Consider the following 18,708-nt stretch of genomic DNA (forward strand, 5'->3'; position numbering starts at 1 on the left):
TAATTTGTACAAGCTGGTAATTATAGTTGCTATCTGTCTGAAATCTCTATTGAGTTTATTTAAATATGTTCTCTGCGAAGGCCGTTCAGACAGGAATTATCAAGGTGTTGCAGCAGAGGAGATAATGCCATGCAGTTTTCAACAGATCAAGGGCTGATTAGGAGGAATTAATTAGCTGCTTAAACAGTCCTTGACTCGCTGCAGCAATTAGCCATCACCTCCCTGCAGTCATGTTCCTGGTGCGGCAGCAGCAGCGGTGGCGATACCAAGTGCCCATCACCACGACTGCCTTCCCTGTGCTGCTTCTGAGCCCCGGGGGGGTGCATGGCCTTGGGAAGCTGCCCTAAACCCTTAAGGTTTAGCCCATGGGCAGGGCTTGGCAGACAGGCAGCGGTGCAATGGGCTGTGGTGACTCACCTGCACGCGCGGTGATGCTGACTGGTATACGTGCATCCACCGTGACTCCCCACAGGAGGCAGACAATGGATGTCTTCCCTTTCCAGCCTTTACCAGGCCGGTTCATTGTGCATCCCTCACCCATCATCTCTTATATGCTATGCACCATCAGTTCTCAGCTGCGTCACGCCATCAGTGCCAGCTGATTATCCAGCAGCCTTAATCCCATGTGCTTGTTTCTTTGGCAGGTCAGGTGCATTGTCCCCACCTCTGCCCATCCGAGCTAACACCCAGCCTCTCCAAAGCCTTCATCCCACCCATCCCTGCCTGTCTCAGCGCTGCTCAGGGTCCCTTGCTGCTCACCCTCAACCTTCTGGGCACAGAACCCATCTGGAGGGTGCAGCTGATGGGCACCAGCTCCAGGGATGGCTGGGAGATGGCTCTCTGTCCCCCCTGCCAGCACCCCAATAGGCTCCACTTTGTCTAATGGCTTCCTGCCTGCACTGGGAAAAGCTGTAGCAGCTCTGGATTACCCAATCTAAAGACCTGAGTTACTTCTCTGAAAGCTTCTCAACTTGCAGGCACTCAATTACAGAGAGCCAAGAGATGGTAATGGAGCCCGAAAGCTTTTAGCAAATGATTAAAGCCCTGCAAGTTCCCCCACTAAGTATAGGAGCAGCAGCCTTCAGTTCATGCAATTAAAACACTGAAGTGATATTAGAAGAGACAGGCACCATCCTAATGGTTTCACGTGAGCTGTAAGGCAATGCAGGCCAGAGACTGCCCACATAGATTGTAAAGGGCTTTCTTATCGTTAATGCCACAAGAAAAGATGCACCCAGGGATGGATTGATGCTGATGGGGACAATGGGAGCCAGAGCAGGGCAGGGACTCCCATCAGAGCCTGAAGGCTCCAAGCACCCTGATCTGATGGGCAGAGACTTGATGCACATCCCAAGAGATGGGGATGGGCTGTCTCAACCACAAAGGGCTTTCCAAGAAGCTACCCCAGTCAGTTTATCCTATTTCCCCACTGGTATGATGGCAATAACAGCTGTCAGCAAGCCACAGCAGAGCAGGACGGCTAAGCTCATCCGTGCCTGCCAAGGGCTTTTGGTTTGGAAAGGAAGGTGCTCATTTGACTCAAGGAAGACTTTTCCACTGCCTTTCATGGGTTCTGGATGGGGGGTTTGTTGTTTATTCCAGCCAAAAGAAACAGCAGTGGGGTTTTGGAGAGACAAGGCAGTGTGGGGACTGGCCACGCAACGATAACTGCGGCATGGAACAGCCAGCTGGAACAGTGGGGATGTACATCCATGTGGGAGAGGGGTTCACAGAGGGGAAAAACACACGTTTACAGCATCCACAATGGATCCAGAGGCTTGGAAAGCACAAAGGGCTGCAAAACCACGTGAACATCCAAGGGGCTGAAGGAGAGAACCATCTACATGTGGAAAGCAGGGAGGGTTCCTCTCCAAAACCAAGGGGCTGGTTGTGGAGCTGCAGTGACAACCCCTCACTGCCTGCTACGCCCATCACCTAGAAGAGTGAGTTAGAGAACAAAACACAAGCTGGAATCCTCTTCTAGCGACTTCTTCCCAATGAATGCCACCGACAAGGGGATCAACAGGGTCCACTCTGAGCACTTCGACACAGGGTGAAGAGAAAAGCGACTCTATGTCTTTAACAGTGGAAAGAGGGCTGTTAAAGAACCCTGGCCTGCCTTCCCCCTGTCTGAATTCAGCCTGAAGAAGAAACCTCCCTGCGTCCATCCCCAGTGAAAGTAATTGGACTGAAATGGCACAGGTCACCTCAGCTAACAGCCTGGAGCTGGGGAAACAGAATAAGCCAGCAGGTAAACAGATAAGGGTTTCGTAAGGACTAGGTACACTTTACCTCACAGCCATCCCTTGATATTACCTCAACACAAGCCTTTACCTTGAATCCACTCATGATAAGCACCTAGATAATACATTTCATTTCTCTAATAGTGCTTATGTGATTTGTCCAAGTGGGATCTCATTAGCTGCTTGCGATGAAAACAAGCCCCTGCTTAACGGAGGCCAAGGCAGCCTGGGTCCAGCGATGTTCCATGAGCCACATCCTCTCCTCTTCCATAAAAACAAAGATGACACGGAACCCGGGCTGTATTTGCTAGCAATTTCCAACACAAAATCTGAACAGCTTCTCCTCAAGGCAAGGAGCTCATGGTTTATGTCTGAAGGGCTGTGATTACAAGTAACCCAGAATAGTAACCCAGAGAGAGGGCATAGGGAGCCCTGAGAGCAAAGGGGAAGAAAGGTGATGTGCTCGAGCTACAGGGAATCAGGCTGCACGGCCCAAACCACCTCTTCCAGCCAAAAAAAAACCACGGAAAAAGTATTTGGGAACTAATGATTCCTCCAGAGCACAGCATGGGATGGGGAAGGACCTTTCCATGGCTGGGATGCGGCTGGGATGGCCAAGGGCTGCATGGGGGAACAGGCAGCAGCCAGGATCCACCCAGCTTCCTATCCCATTTCATTTCATTATTAATCTATGCATTAAATGAAATGAAAGAGGCAGAAGATGCCCTGACACAAGTATGTGGGGCTTTGCAGAGGGAAGGCAAACGCTGCCAGATGAGCATCTCGCGCGCAGGATGGCCAAGCATTTTGCCTGGGTTTACGTTCATCTTCCATGGGCAGACGACTTGGCCCACACTCAGCTTCCCATTGCACACAGCTCCCATCCCGAAAACCACAAACCTCCTATTTCCATACATTCTCCTAAGCCTCAGAGCACTTTCTCTGAGCAAGGACCAGCTCAGGCAGCCCACAGCAGGCGCCTTCCCAAACCTACCAGAAGCAAAGGTGTGCGTTTCTCGAGTGATGGAGAATGTTCTGCCCGCCTCACGTCCTGTGTTTGCTTCTTTTTTTTCCCCCTTCCTGTTGCTCCTACTCATACAACACTAAAAAAAGCAAAGCAGGGGAAGGGGCCTGGAGTGCTGTACACACAGCTGCTGCACCGAAACAGGCCGTCCACCCCAAAGACCCATTTCCAAACAAAGCCTTTCCAACAATAGCACTGACGATGTTTGAACTGGCATCGATTTAGAAAGGCAAGCTCTTTGCTGCACCTCACTGTCAGCAAGTGCTCAGTACAAATGCCACGTTACGAGACAAACGTGTCTCTCTTCTTTATGACTTCCCTTCTATTTTCACGCCTCTGCTCCATTGCGTTCCTTCCAAATCAAGCCCAGGATCCCAAGGGATCCACAGTGCTGAGGTCAAGCCCCTCTGAATTTGTTGCACACTTAACGCCTTGGGTTTGGTTTTAAATGTGGGGACGAAGCTCCTTACCTTCAGCACAAAGCATCTACCCTGCTCTTCAAAGCTCTCCAATGGTTGCTCCAAACCAGTCGCTCAAATTCCTATCGCCTTAGCAAATAAGGTCAGCCTGATTAAAACCCAGTTATTCTAGCTGGAATAGAAAGAGACAGTCTTCAGCAAGTACATCCCATGTAAGAAATAACCTTGTACTGCACTGAAACAAGCCTTCACTGGCTCCAGGTAAAAGGAGATTGAGGTCACCTAATGACTGTGACATTTCTTGCAGCCTCTGATTCACTGCAGAGAGACTGTATAAAGCTCTACCGGAGATGTCAGCTAATTCAAGCGCTTTTCTGCTCTCCTGGATGACCCATATTCAGTTGCAATACGTGGTCAGGTAGCAGTGTGAGCACCCAGCTACGGCACCGTGCCCCCAACCAGCTGGACCTGCAGTTGTGCCACTGCCTGTGACTGAAAACTGGGGCTGGATGCCCCAGTATTTCAAGTTAGGCACTGATGTAACCTGTGGGAATGGAAATACTTTGGTTCTTCTGGCTCAAAGACTAAATCAGAAGCTCCAATGTATGAATAAGGAGCTGGCAGGATAGAAGGGGATGGAGAAAGGCTGGGGGCGATCAGCAAGCAGCAGCCCCGCGAGATGCAAACACATCAGCACACATCCACACATAGAGTCATAGAATAGTTAGGGTCGGAAAGGACCTTAAGATCATCTTGTTCCAACCCCGCTACCATAGGCAGGGACACCTCACACTAAACCATGGCACCCAAGGCTTCGTCCAACCCGGACATCAAGGAAGAAGATGAAGAAGCAGCCAAGCCATCACAGCGCTGCCTGGGATCCTGTGTTTGATGCGAGGGGTTTCAGACCCAGGCATCACCGTCGCAGTCTGCTCTCGTTAATAGGTCTGCTTGGATTCCAGCTCAGCCCAGCTCATTAGCCACCCCACCGAACCCGACGCTCATTCTGGATCACTTCTATTGCTACAAACAAATAACACAATTGCCTCCATGCAGGGGTTGTTTTCCTCCTCTCTCCCCCTAATGCAGGGCTGGTAGCATCTCATGTATCCGTTAATGAAGTCCATTATACCCAGAGTTTCTCAGCAAGGAAAAATTACAATCATTAGCCAGTGAGTGATGAGAGACAGAAACACCATTTCTGCCCAGGCTGGCAATAACAGGACGCCAAGTACGCATCCCAGCGAGTCGAGCCTTGCTCTCCTGTAACGCGGTACCCAATGTTCTTCATTAGCATCTCTCTTTTGAATAGAGCAAGACAGCGTCCTGCAGCAGGTCGCAATTACACACGACAATGAATTCAGGGGAAACAATGACGGGTGTCGCAGAGGCACATTTGGCAGCGGGGCTGTGGAAAGGTGAAGTGGGAGATGATTAGGAACGTTTTAAAGCTCTATCTAAATCCCAAAACAAGTGGAGGCTCAAGTGGCAGCACGGAGCAGGAGATGTGGCTGGTTGCCTCATGCACTACTTTGTCATTTTTGGTTTAAATAGGAAAGCAACACTATAATTACTCTTTTGGTTGTAATACCCCAATGGCCAGGACTGGTAGTCACAGACCAGGACTTCTTGTGCCATTCGCACTGGCTGCTCCCACAGCTGCATTGAACAGATCCCTGGCTCTCCGGCTGCCCTTTTGTGAAATCAGGGTTTAATTCTCTGGAATAAGACTGTTAATAAGGACTCCCAACACACCCATCCTCTGGACAGCGTGTACTCGCTCATCGCTCCCCCAGGGGCTGTGATGGGAGGGAGACAGGGAAAGTGGGGGGGAGAAAAGAAACGAATACACCTCAGAGAGCGCAAAATGCAAGAGAAATCCAATACCCCTTCACAGGATAGTGAGAGCTCAGTGGAAAAGAGGCACTGGTTGCACCAGTGGAGCACCGATTCCAGCTGGAGGGCCTCCAGTCCTCTACCTGCTCCTACATATCACGTTCCGTGTTAAGCCTTCCCTGGGAACAGTTCCCACAGCGCTGAGGACACTCAGGTTTGTGATGCTGCTGTCATCCTGGTGGCCAACAATAGAGAGGGACAATTTGATCTTTATGTAATGCTCCCTGTTCCCCTCTGCTTGGGGATGAGATGTTCAAACCGAGGGGCACAACAAGTAATGACAGCCTGAAGGGTTAAACGCAAGCATTCAACCCCTCAGTGTTAGCACTGGGGTCCCTCTGGGTGTAGCCATCTGTCCCACAGGATCTGTTCAATGCAAGAAACGAAACCCAAAAGCTGAGGGAACGATCAATCATCCCTATACCCAGTGATGTGCACCCCAGGGATGCTCCTTCCCACTTTTGCAGCCTCAAAGCTGAACGCTGGGATGCACATGCCCTGCATTCAGTGCTCAAACCCTCTTAGCCTTTAGCTCCATAGCCCTGCACAGAGAGGGATGTGGGAGGCTGAGCACGTCATAGCGTCACCGAATGGTTTGGCTTGGCAGGGACCTTAAAGATCATCTAGTTCCAACCCCCTGGCCATGGGCAGGATCCAGGCACATCCACACCAGGGACCACAGCCTGACAGGAACAGGCAGGAAAGTCGTGTTCCTCAGTTGGGCAATGCATTTGCTTTGGCTGAGTACATCTTGACTAGGACTGCATGACCAAGTCTGAAAATGAAACTAATTCATTGCTGCTCCCCAGCCTTGGGAATCAAATGAGTAACTCTGCAGTCATTAAAACAATGTCCTGGTAAAAATAAACAGGAAAGGGTACTTAATAGGAATGCTTCGGAGTTAAAAATACTGGCTCTGGTCTGAGGTCATCCAGTTTTTAATAGGCACAGCTACGCATGCCCCAAGGTGATGGGATTTGGTATCGCTCCAGTCCTGTTAGGAGTGCACACTGTATCACAGACAGATGGGGTTTTTTCTTCCCAATTCAAAACCCCTTCCTGGAATGTTGCAGATTTGAGCATCCGCTGGTGGACTCACCGCAGAAAACACAGCTCTGAGGGAAGAGGCAGGAATAGGAACATCCGTCTGCACAGAGGGGATGCAGGGTTCCTCTGTTCTTCACCCAACAATACTGAGGAGGAGGATGCTCGAGTCTTTCATTCTGAAAGGGGCATTTCTATAGCAAAAGAGAGGCTCGAGCCAGAGGCAGTCACGCTGAGCACCAGGCAGGCACAGAGCTGATGCTGGAGAAAGGGCAGGAGGCGAGCAAAGTAGGCAGAAGGAGTACTGTAAAGGCTCATAAAAGCTGCAAGTACATTTTCCTTCCCTGAAAATGCCTTTGTGCTTTCATGGCAAGGAGCTGCTACAATTACAGCTTCTTTTATAAGCGAAGCACAAGCCAGATAATGAGCAAACCTCCCACTGCACAAAGGAGGTGACGAAGGCGTTCTGTGAGCCCTGACCGTCAGGCTTCCCCACCACAGCTAAAGGCAGAGAGAACTGCTCAAACCCATCTCCATCTCACCCACTTCAGGGCTGTGAGCTGCTTTTTCTTCCCCAAAAGCACAAAAAAGGATCACACCAAAAGTGACTGTACCCACACAGACAGCGAGTGAACACCCTTCAGCCAGGCAAGGCAGCAGCTTGCGTGTCCTAACCTGCGGAACAAGCCCACGGCTGCATCACCCCTGGTCTGGAGGAGGAAAGAGAACGGACAAAAAAGGGGTTGCAAGGGAAAACTACCAAGCATGATATTGCCAAATCCAGCTGACTGTTATGTACTGTGGAGGCTCATGATTCCAATGACACATGGGATTACATCGGCCTTCCTCTCCCTGACCCCAACATTTGCTGGGAGATCAGGGGGATTGGATGAAGCCACATGTACAAGCCTGGGGCTTCCAGCTTTTCTGGAACCTTCTAAGGGAGCTGCTGCTCTTTCCCTGCACGCGAGGCAGCACCGAGGTTTGGATGGCTTGGCAGGGAAAAGGAAAATCAGGCTTGCTGGGTAGGGCTGCTTCATCCCACCCCTCCTTTCGCCTCCGAAATCAAAGCCCCTCACTCTGAACAGCCAGAGCACTGCTGCTCCCATCCCACTGCAATGGATCAACCAAAGCTACTGCCCAGGCACGCTTGATGTCCACAGACCATGTCCTCCAGCAGTGTAATACATCAGCACCAGCTACCGAAACTCAGCTTTGGGGTAGAGGGGTTTTAGAGCTTTGCCATTAGAAAGGGGAATGCAAGAGAGCTGAATAGGGCAGGCAGGCACTCGTCTGCTTTAACTGAGATAAGGCTCCTAGTATCTACCAGGGACCCTTGTCCACCAAGCACTGCTGTGATGAGGCTGCTGACGGATCTGGTTTCACACTCAAGAGTAGGGATGTGGGATGCTCCTGCCATTTCCAGCTCCATGCCTCACTGGGGACACACTATAGGTGGAAAAGAGAAGGAGGGGATTGCTTTCCTGATTTACTAACCTCCTTTACTACCCATTTACTCCTGCCATGGGAGCAACTGGAGATAAGTGTCCCCTTGGAGTTCACTAAGGGGGGAGAAAACAGAGGAAATGAGGATGGATCTTCTTTGGGATGGCATCTCTGTGTGCCTCGGCCACATCCAGCACCCCCAGCACGAAACCTCAACGCCTCCCTCCCCAGCGTGAGTCTCCAGGAGATGGATTTGCATCACGACGGAAGGCGGGCAGCGGGTCTTACAGAAATAACCTCCCAAGAGCACCCAGCAGACTGCGTCTGTCTGCAGTTCTTCGTCAAAGCAGCCTATTTTGGGAGATCCCATCCTTCTGGGAACCGGACAGGCTCCTGCTAAACGTCTGCGCCAGGGCACAGACAGGAAACACCCGGCTCCCATCTGCAGGCAGGCACACAACCTGGGAAGCCCCCATCCAGCCCCCAGATAGGGATGTCCCAGGGGAGATGATGGAGTTCCCTTCTCTGGGTTCCAGCAGCTCCCAGCCCCAGGGCTATACGCAAATGATGCCAAAGCCTTAGGCTATGTAGGAAGAGCTGCTGCCTTCCATGCCTCCCAGGCTGGGTAAATCCTACTACTTCCTATTTTGCCTCCAGCACCGCTTTTTTTGCCTTGTTCCATGGGATGTAGGTGGTCATAGACTTGCCATTTCCCACACTAACATCCTTCAGCAGCATGGCACAACAGGGATGGAGTGGGACAGAGAGGAAATGCCCTCTTCCCAACTTCTAGGGTGTATAGTTAATCCTCTGATGCATATGAAAACAAGACTCTTGGCTTAAATCTATTCTTTTTCGCCTTTTGTGCGTGTTCTGACTTATTCCAGCAGAGCTGCCAGCAGCCCACGCTTTATTTTTAAACCAGCAAACAAGAAAAGTCCAGTTTATACAACAAACACCCTGGGTTTCTAGAAAAACATGCTACAGAAGCTTAGCAAAAGGAGGAGGCTGCTTTTTGGGTCAGCTTGACCATGATCTATAGGGGACTGTGAGGTAAGAGGCAGCTTCTGACCTTGGTTTAGAGACATGCGTGGTAGCCAGGCAGCTGCCCAAAGGATCAGCACCATTCTCTTCCAGCCCTGAAGGCTGAGACCGTGCCTGGCTCGACACACAGATGAAGCAGCTCAGCCAAGCTGAACTCCACGTTTCCCCCCGCCACAGGCAGCTCAGCCTGCAAGGACATCATAAAAAGACATCGCACAGCTTCTTAAAAGAGGATTTAGATGCAAACACCACCACCCCTGGCTGGGAAGCTGCAGGGAAGCAGCGGCGGGACGAAGGATGTGGCTCTCCCTCAAGGTGATAGCGCTCCTAATTGTGTCACTCCAGCCAGCAGGCAGGAGGATGCGACCCAGTTTTGGTACCTGTTACGTGGCTCGCAGCGGTGCCAAGATGCTGGAAGAGCTAAATTTAGGAGCCAAACAGGCACAGTGGTATACACCCAGCCAGGACTCACCCTGTTACAAGACGGCTGGAGAATCGATGCTGTCCGTCTGCTCACCACATGCGTTACAGCATCACTGCAAAGGCCTCGTTGCCTGAGCGAGAAGTATTACCGAGTCACTCGGAATTAAATTGCCACTAAATGCTGTTTGGGAGGAGGAAAAATAGAAAGCAAGCAAATCCTTGCTCTTTCCCAGGCATTGTAGGGGATGAAAACAGAGATTGCTGCCTGGTAGAGAGCCCAATTACGAATAATGCGCGTCCTCTCCCTGCACAAAGGATGAAAGGCATCAGAGCTGGCGGTGACATTTTAAGACCGGATATGTAAGAGCAAATCCAAGCCTCATTGCAAGCCCAGCTTTACCCCAATAAAGAAGCACTTTCTGCAGTCAATTGCCTTGCAGCGTAGCTTGAAGGCCCGCTATTGATCTAGCATCTGTTATAAGCAGATAATCATAGTCACTGCGCCGGGGCTTCTGCAATGGGGTCTAAAAGCAGCTTCCAGAAGATGGCTGAGGGCTGTTTTTCTGCAGAGCCCACAAAACCCTTGAGGTTTGCAGAATGTGAAGGCCAGAAAAGACCATTATATCACTGCAGCTCATTCATCTCCCAACCCCATAAACTTCAGCTAACCAGCCCTCACACAGCCATTTCACACCCCGCAATTCCTTTTCCCCAGCCAGGTGCTGACACACCACCATCAATCCCCTGCTCAATCCTTCCCTTCGTAAGGCAGACAGTGATTGCTGCTGAACCCCCCCCCCCCCCCCCCCCCCAGCATCAAGCAGGTTTCTCCTGTCCCCAAAAGGCTTGCTGATGGCTGAATCCCAACACATCCAAGCTCCCAGCCCCTTCCCAGCTACGTGGGGAGGTTTTGGGGCCAGGCACCTTCCTCCGAGTTTAGCAAGAAGTGGTCAGGGGTAGATGAAATCAGCCTGCAAACATCCCCCTCCCGCCAGCACAAGCACTTCTCATCCACTTGGCAGATCCCGGCAGTCTCCAAAGAAGGAGAAAAAGATGGGAAATGAAAAAGAAATGAACCAAGAGATTCACATCCATCAGGAGCCCGGCGCTGTCAGCCCAGCTCCCTGCGCAACTGCTCCCATAATGAAAACCTCATGCAGTTTAAGCACTTGACAGAAGTCTCAAACTGAGATCTTGTTACCCTCAACAGGAAAAGCTGCAACCTCGATGAATAAAAGCACGTTTGTCTGATGGGGTCTATTTAAAACCATGCTAAATTACACCCAGCCTGCTCCTAACCGTGACATCCGAGGGTCTGCTCTGTGCGAGGATGGGTGTCTCAGGGGGTCACCGGAGGTGAGGGGAGGAGCAAGCTGAAGATGTGCCATTTCTAAATCAGTCCATGACGCCAGACAGGAGTTTTTAAGAGCCTCAAGCCAAGAAAAGGATTGCTGATGGATGCGCTTCCCACTTGAAACTCACTCGTGTGGTGGCAGACGTCAGCCTACCTGCCTCATGGCTCTGCCACTTGCCTGCTTGCTTTGGAGAGGGTCAGAAACCTTCCAGCTTTCTAGAACCTCCCCATGTGCCGCGGCTCAGCGAGCTTTTTAAAGCCTCCCACATGCAGGTTATCTGCCTCTCCTGGCCTGAAAGTGTTTGTCCCCAAGGAGCTGCTATTTAATGCCTTCCTTAGTTACCAAGGGATGGGAAGTTTCTCCCATCATTCCACGGCCTTCCAAACACAGATGGGATTTATTGTAGTTTCTGCTGCCTTGACCTCATTAATGTTTTACAGCAGAGACCAGCAGTGCACCTACTACAGCCCCACAGCTCAGGTCTCCCAGTGCACTGAACATCTTTGGGGAAGTTGAAGTGATTTCATTCCCAAACCAGCTCTGCTCCTGCCTTTCAGGACCTCACCTGCACCCTGCCTGATGCCGGATGACGGCTCCCAGCAGCTCCTCTCATAACAGGCACGGCGGGTGGGAAAGCACAGACAGCACGAGGAGGAGAGAGGGAAGAGAAAACAAGGACAAAACCAGAGCAAAACAAGAGGAACAAATCCAAGCTGTGCCATGGACAGCATAACCCAGGAGCCAGTGATGGACAAGCAGGATGCTAATTGGCACAGAGGGGTGGAAGCAGAAGAGGAGGGGGGGACAGCCCTGGGTTTGGTGGGGAAAGGCAGAGGTGACCATGGAGTGATATTCATGATACCCATTGGGAATGGCTACAGGGAGGAAAGGTGAGAACTGGGAGTCCTGAGGCCTTTTGGAGAGCTTTTCTCCCTTGTGGAGAACAGGAGGGAGCATCCAACCTGGGTGGAGTCCTGCAAAGTGCCCCACTTAGGCTCTGGTGCTCTAAATTGCTCTCAACAGTATACACATTGACTCCATGAGCATCAAGGCTTTCCCTGGAGCTCCTCTACAGCCTCTGGAGTTTGTGCTTCACCCCCAAACCCTGCAGGGTTAATCCCTGGTGCTTTCCAGGGCAAACAGCTCAGGATGCTCGAGGCCTCAAGATGCGCCTCTCCGTCAGCCAAGCACTGCATGGAGCTGGGGTTTCCCCACCACAGACTTATTCAGAGGCTCTGCACAGTAAGGACAACCCGGCGCCAAGCTTTGCAAGAGGCAGATCTGGCCAGAGCTCAGCAGAAATGGGGAATTAAGACACTGAACTAAACCAATGCACCCCCACCCAATCTCTCCCCAAACCAGGAATTTCACGCTCGGGAGGGTTTTGGACCAGGATCCCGTATTACTTCCAAAGCACAGAGAGCAGAGAGTGCTTGGCACTGCACAGCAATCCAGTCTTTGCACTAAAGCTCTTGCAAGCCCAAAGTAATTCGGATGCAGAAGCGATCTCAGCTGCTGGGAAGGAACTCAAATAGCAGAAAACAAAGGGAGCCTGTGCAGGGATGCAGAAAAAGAAGAGCTGTTGGCTGGGTACGGGCAGGGGACACACATGGATAAAAGGATGGTGGAGGACGTAAAGGAAGCAGGACAGGGAAAATCCACGGATGGCTGTGGCCACTGTTGCTAAAATGCACCCGATAGCAGAGGCTTGTTCAGTGCTGCAGGTCCCGCATCCCCCTTGCAAGAGCCTTCCAGCAGTGCCTGCTGTGAGCCACACACGGAGCCTGGACACAGCAGGGAGATGCTGGGGCGCAGCAAGCGTACGCATGGAGGCACACGGACTGCGAGAGCCACCCTACAGCCAGCACCTGGTGCCACGCTCACCTCCCCAGAGCCTTCCACCACCACACCAGCTCGGGTTGGTCACTGCAAAGCCATGCAGAGATGCCTTCTGCTCCCAGGCGCAGGCCCTGCACGTCTTGCTTGCAGTGCCACCTGCCGCCAACGGCAATGCTCTTCAGACGCTGGAAGGGGACAACAGCAACGCAATGAACTTCCTGCTGTTACATCAGCTTTCCCTGGCCTTTAACAGCAGCCAAACTCCTGATCCAGAAAAGCCACGCTCTTTTCCCAAGCTGCAGGCATCCCACGAGGCGCAGGCGTAGCAGCAGACGCTAATAAAGGCCTTTCCCCCCCCCTTCCTTCTCCCTTTTATGCTGCATTGTCGCTGGAGCCAATCTCTTCCCCCCAGAGACCACATCCTGAAGCTCGCTCATTGATTCTTTATGCTAAAGGATGACTCTGCAGTCGAAATAATGTGGCAGGTTCTAGCTCGAGTTTCAGACACCGTGAGGCTTCCTAATAACGACTTTGCATGAGAAATTAGGGGGGCTGCAACAAAGAGCTCCGACAGAGGCTTCCAAAGTGACTCAGAGCCAAGAGAGCCGCGCTTTTCCAAAGCCCAGCATGAGACAATCTCTAAAGCCCCCACGCTCAGAGAGAGCCCAATCCTCCCCCTGTGGAAAAAACAAGGCCTTTTCTTTAAGGAGACTTCCCCCAGGGTGAAAATGCCTGCGTTTGGTGGGCAGGTTTGGGTATCTTGGCTGAAATGGCATCCCGTTTCCATGAGAAGGCTTCATCCCCACCTTGGCTTGCGCAGGGTGGGAGCCCCTCTGCTGCAGTCAGCCTGGGCTTCCCGTTTGGCTCTGCAGCGCTCCAAAATGGGGCTGGACATGATTATACCTTGCTGGTGCAGGAAAGCAGCAACACCCCAGTGGTAAAGGGCAGCAAAGACTCTTCCAGTCTCAGCTCCTGAAGCGCTATGGCACCCACACAGACAGCGAGCATCACTCTGCACAGGAGCACCCCTGCTCCTGCTCAGGGCTGCTGCCAACCCCGCAGCTCTCTGCAGCATGATGAAGGGAGAACTGCTTCAGGTTATGTTTTGGCTGCTTTTACTTCCTGCCATCCACACAACCAACACATTTCAGGGGGAAGCAGCAGGGAATGCCTCCCGTGCAGAGGGTTAATGCCATTTATGTTCAGTCCCAATGGCGACCTGCTGGGGTGGGAGGTGCAGGAGAAGACAGGTTTGATTCCTCTGTTCCATCTCCCAAGCTCAGCTCCTAATTCCTTCTGCATCCCGCACTGAATCCCACCTTCACCTCGTCCAGGATACACATCACAGGCACCTCCAGCCCCAGGAATTCTCTCTGCAGCACAGCTCCACTTCTAATAACTGAGCACCATTCACCCCACAAGCCCAGCAGACACCCCCAGAAGAGGTTTATTCTCCAGTGTGGCCAAAAGGAGACCCCCCTGCAGCTGGCAAAGGACGGCTAAAAGCAACAGGGCAGCCGTGCACAGGCAGCTCTTACCATGTTCCAGAAGAGAGGATTGAAGGCGATGGAGAGGGCGGCCACAATGAAGGCAGAGTCAGTCACATCCACGTAGCCGAAGAGCCGTGCCATGACTGTCACATCCACCTGGGGAGGGAAGGACAGTCACTGGGGGTGCAGGATCCTGGGGGGACACTGGGTGTTGCACCTGAATAGGGGGCACTTCATCTCAAACCAAGCTGCCTTGCAAGAGCAGAGGAATCTCTCCATAGCCCCAGGCAATGCTCTGTTCAGGGTGCAAAGCCAAGAGGAAGGATGGGGGCTCCTCCAAGCTGTATCCCCACACCCCTCAGGGATATGGGGCTCTTGGGAAGCACTCAGGACATGAGCACTTTGAGGACACTGTGGGGACAAGCGCCAGCCCCTATGGGGCAGCTGCCAACCTCAGCGTGTTCACAGTGCTTTGGCATCCCCAGGGATGGCTTTGTGTCCCAGGATTGCTGGTCTGCATGGAAACTCCAAGCAAGGAACTGTGGCAGCCTCAAACTTGCCTTCCATAAAGTAAGAGCAATGCAAACCCCTTCCACAGTGAAGGGAGATGCAGCTGCACTGTAAGCTGCTAAAGACTTTCCTGTCTTCCTTAATGACAGCAACAAAAAGCCCTTAAAGCTCCGAGTTTTTCCCCCTTTCTCCATTTAAGAAAGAGCTGTTTTCCCCAGGAGGGCTCCCTGACACTGTCAGCACGTTTAGGTGCAATAAGCCTTGCTGCTTCTCCTCCCTGCAGTGGGATTTAGATGAAAAACACTCAGCACCTTCTTTTTTTTCCTATGTTTTTTTTTCCCTGAAACTTGGAAAACAAAGGACAAACCAGCCCAGCCCGAGCCCTTCCCTCGCTTCAATCAAAACCAAGACAACACAGCGGGATGTGGAAGGTTTCTGCTTCCTAAATACAGCTGTGTTTGCAAGTCCTTTGGATGCAGGAACAGGAAAGGTTTGAAAAGGCATCAGCTCCACCTTGCTAGTCCAGGAGAGAAATCCCCGCTGGCTCCTCACACGTTAGAACCAGAGATTCATGGCTGCTATATCTGGTGCCTTCCATAGCCAAGAGCAAAGCACCTGGGAATGGATCCTGTGCTGTCCCAGGGCATGTCCGGGTGCCTCCTGCCCAGCCAGTGAGAACAACTATGATGGGAACAGCCCTTAGGACCTGATCCTGACGCAACTCCCCCTGTTCCTCCCTTCTCTTCACCCCTGAGCAGACCTTTAACCATCAGACCTCATCCCTCCAAACCCAGCCGGGTACCCGGGCTGTTACTGCCTGGTCCTGCTCCAACTGCAATCCAGTGATCAGGACAACTTCTTGCCTCTCGTTTTGTACAGCACTGAGAACAGCACCAGCACAGGCTGAACAGAAGCTTCTTGACCTACTAACTCCTGCCTGGCAGCATCGTTAACACACTCACCTGCTCGCCTCCTCCTCAACAACCGAATCCGTGCCTGGCAGTGGGAGGCGGATTGGCCTGTGCCTGCTGTGTGCTTACAGGGATAAAAGGGGAACCCCTTAGGATGAGCTGTCCCTACAGGCTGGGACAGCCACAGACAAGTACAGGACAGTCAACTTTGTCCGCTCCTCCCCGAGGGGTGATCGATAACTGCGGCAAATGCTGCCTGCCTGCTTGTAACCCCAAAGCTGGGCAGGGTGAGAGCGGCACGGATACCTAATGAGAGCCACACGGGCACCCAGTGAGAGCCACACAGGCACCCAGAGAGGCACTGGGTGAGAGCTACATGGGCACCCAGTGAGAGCCACAATGGCAACTGGACCAGTGCCACACAGGCAACCAGTGAAAGCCACAGGGGCAACTGGGTGAGAGCCATATGGGCACCCAGAGAGCCATAGGTGGAATGGGGTGAGAGCTACACGGGCACCCAGTGAAAGCCACAAAGGCAACTGGACCAGAGCCACGCAGGCACCCAGTTGAAAGCCACAGGGGCAACTGGGTGAGAGCCACATGGGCAACCGGGTAAGAGCCACATGGGCACCCAGAGAGCCATAGGTAGAACGGGGTGAGAGCTACATGGGCACCCAGTGAGAGCCACATCCAGAAAGAGCCACTTGGGCACCCAATGGGAGCCACATGGGAACCCAGTGAGAGCCACACGGGCACCAGGGTGAGAGCCACATGGGCAACTGCATAAGAGCAATATGGGCACCCAGAGAGCCATCGGTGGAACAGGGTGAGAGCTACATGGGCACCCAGTGAGGGGCACAAAGGCAACTGGACCAGAGCCACATGGGCATCTGAGGAAGAGCTACATGGGCACCCAGTGAAGGCCACAGGGGCAACTGGGTGAGTGCCCTATGGGCACCTGATGGGAGTCACATGGCCACACAGTAAGGGCCACATGGGCACTCGAACAGCCACAGGGGGGAACTGGGTGAGAGCTACATGGGCACCTACTGAGAGCCACATGGGCACCCAAGAGCCACATGGGCACCCACTGAGAGCCACATGGGCACCCAAGAGCCACAGGGGCACCCAATGAGAGCCACATGGGCACCCACTGAGAGCCACATGGGCACCCAAGAGCCACAGGGGCACCCAATGAGAGCCACATGGGCACCAAATGACAGCCACAGGGGCACCCAATGAGAGCCACATGGGCACCCACTGCGAGCCACATGGGCACCCACTGAGAGCCACATGGGCACCCAAGAGCCACATGGGCACCCAATGAGAGTCACATGGGCACCCAATAAGAGCCACATAGGCATCCACTGCGAGCCACATGGGCACCCATTGAGAGCCACATGGGCACCCAAGAGCCACATGGGCACCCAATGAGAGTCACATGGGCACCAAATGAGAGCCACACGGGCATCCAGTGAGAGCCACATGGGCACCCACTGAGAGCCACATGGGCACCCAAGAGCCACATGGGCACCCACTCAGAGCCACATGGGCACCCACTGAGAGCCACATGGGCACCCAAGAGCCACATGGGCACCCACTCAGAGCCACATGGGCACCCACTGAGAGCCACATGGGCACCCAATGAGAGCCACAGGGGCACCCAATGAGCGCCACATGGGCACCCACTGAGAGCCACATGGGCACCCAAGAGCCACATGGGCACCAAATGAGAGCCACATGGGCACCAAATGAGAGCCACATGGGCACCCGAGAGCCACATGGGCACCAAATGAGAGCCACATGGGCACCCAAGAACCACATGGGCACCCACTGCGAGCCACATGGGCACCCATTGAGAGCCACATGGGCACCCAAGAGCCACATGGGCACCCACTGAGAGCCACATGGGCACCAAATGAGAGCCACATGGGCACCCAATGAGAGTCACATGGGCACCAAATGAGAGCCACATGGGCACCCAATAAGAGCCACACAGGCATCCACTGCGAGCCACATGGGCACCCATTGAGAGCCACATGGGCACCCAATGAGAGTCACATGGGCACCCAGTAAGATTCACATGGGCATCCAGTGAGAGCCACATGGGCACCCAAGAGCCACATGGGCACCCACTGCGAGCCACATGGGCACCAAATGAGAGCCACATGGGCACCCAAGAGCCACACGGGCACCCAAGAGCCACATGGGCACCAAATGAGAGCCACATGGGCACCCAATGAGAGCCACATGGGCACCAAATGAGAGCCACATGGGCACCCAATGAGAGCCACATGGGCACCAAATGAGAGCCACATGGGCACCCACTGCGAGCCACATGGGCACCAAATGAGAGCCACATGGGCACCCAAGAGCCACACGGGCACCCAAGAGCCACATGGGCACCAAATGAGAGCCACATGGGCACCCAATGAGAGCCACATGGGCACCAAATGAGAGCCACATGGGCACCCACTGAGAGCCACATGGGCACCAAATGAGAGCCACATGGGCACCCACTGAGAGCCACATGGGCACCAAATGAGAGCCACATGGGCACCAAATGAGAGCCACATGGGCACCCAATGAGAGCCACACGGGCACCCAAGAGCCACACGGGCAGGCACTGCCGCAGCCCCAGCACCCATGGTCTCTGCCCGGCTCAGCCCAGGCTGTTCCCCACTCCATCGCGCCTCGTGTGGCACCGCTCTGGGCGGGCACCGGACACCGCTCACCCCGGGGCCTGTGCACCTGCGATAGAGACCGCGGAGCGGGGAGGGGGAAGAACCGGGCCCGGGCCGGCCCCCCCCCGCCTTCCCTGTGCTCTCCAAGGCCGGGCCGGGCCGGGCCGTGTCCCGGTGCCGCCCGCCGTTACCTGCCCGTACTCCAGGCCGCCCAGCCCTTCGCAGCACTCCCAAGGGAACGGCCGGCCCCCGGCCAGCCCCGCCATGGCGGAGCGGGGCCGCGGCCGCCGCCGCCGCCTCCCCGGCGGAGCCCCGCGCGTTGGCGCTGCCGGGAAGCGTAGTCCCGCCTCCGGAGCTCCGGAGCGGGGAGCCGGGGCCGC

The 18,708-nt window shown here is 53.7% G+C and overlaps 1 protein-coding gene across 4 annotated transcripts in view; it reads right to left on the minus strand.

Annotated features, from left to right (window-relative positions):
* Positions 1-18,660, minus strand: part of PEMT (phosphatidylethanolamine N-methyltransferase) — a 41,201-nt gene extending 22,541 nt beyond the window's left edge. Inside the window, exons 1-4 of one of the 4 annotated variants that reach the window (XM_061473381.1) lie at positions 15,696-15,895; positions 14,272-14,379; positions 12,779-12,918; positions 9,589-9,670 (exon numbers count right to left, since the gene is read on the minus strand). In XM_061473381.1, coding sequence (XP_061329365.1) covers positions 9,589-9,670; positions 12,779-12,918; positions 14,272-14,364 — 315 coding nt within the window. In that variant the 5' untranslated portion in view covers positions 14,365-14,379; positions 15,696-15,895. Of the gene's footprint in view, positions 1-9,588; positions 9,671-12,778; positions 12,919-14,271; positions 14,380-15,695; positions 15,896-18,519 lie in introns of those variants that run through there. The other 3 variants (XM_061473380.1, XM_061473382.1, XM_061473383.1) reach the window with 3 other exon arrangements.
* Between the last annotated feature and the right edge of the window lie 48 nt (positions 18,661-18,708).

This window comes from Pezoporus flaviventris, unplaced genomic scaffold, assembly GCF_033815535.1.
Source record: "Pezoporus flaviventris isolate CSIRO_AGI_PZ_B2104156 unplaced genomic scaffold, CSIRO_AGI_Pfla_v1 ptg000078l, whole genome shotgun sequence".
Classification (NCBI taxonomy): domain Eukaryota; kingdom Metazoa; phylum Chordata; class Aves; order Psittaciformes; family Psittacidae; genus Pezoporus; species Pezoporus flaviventris.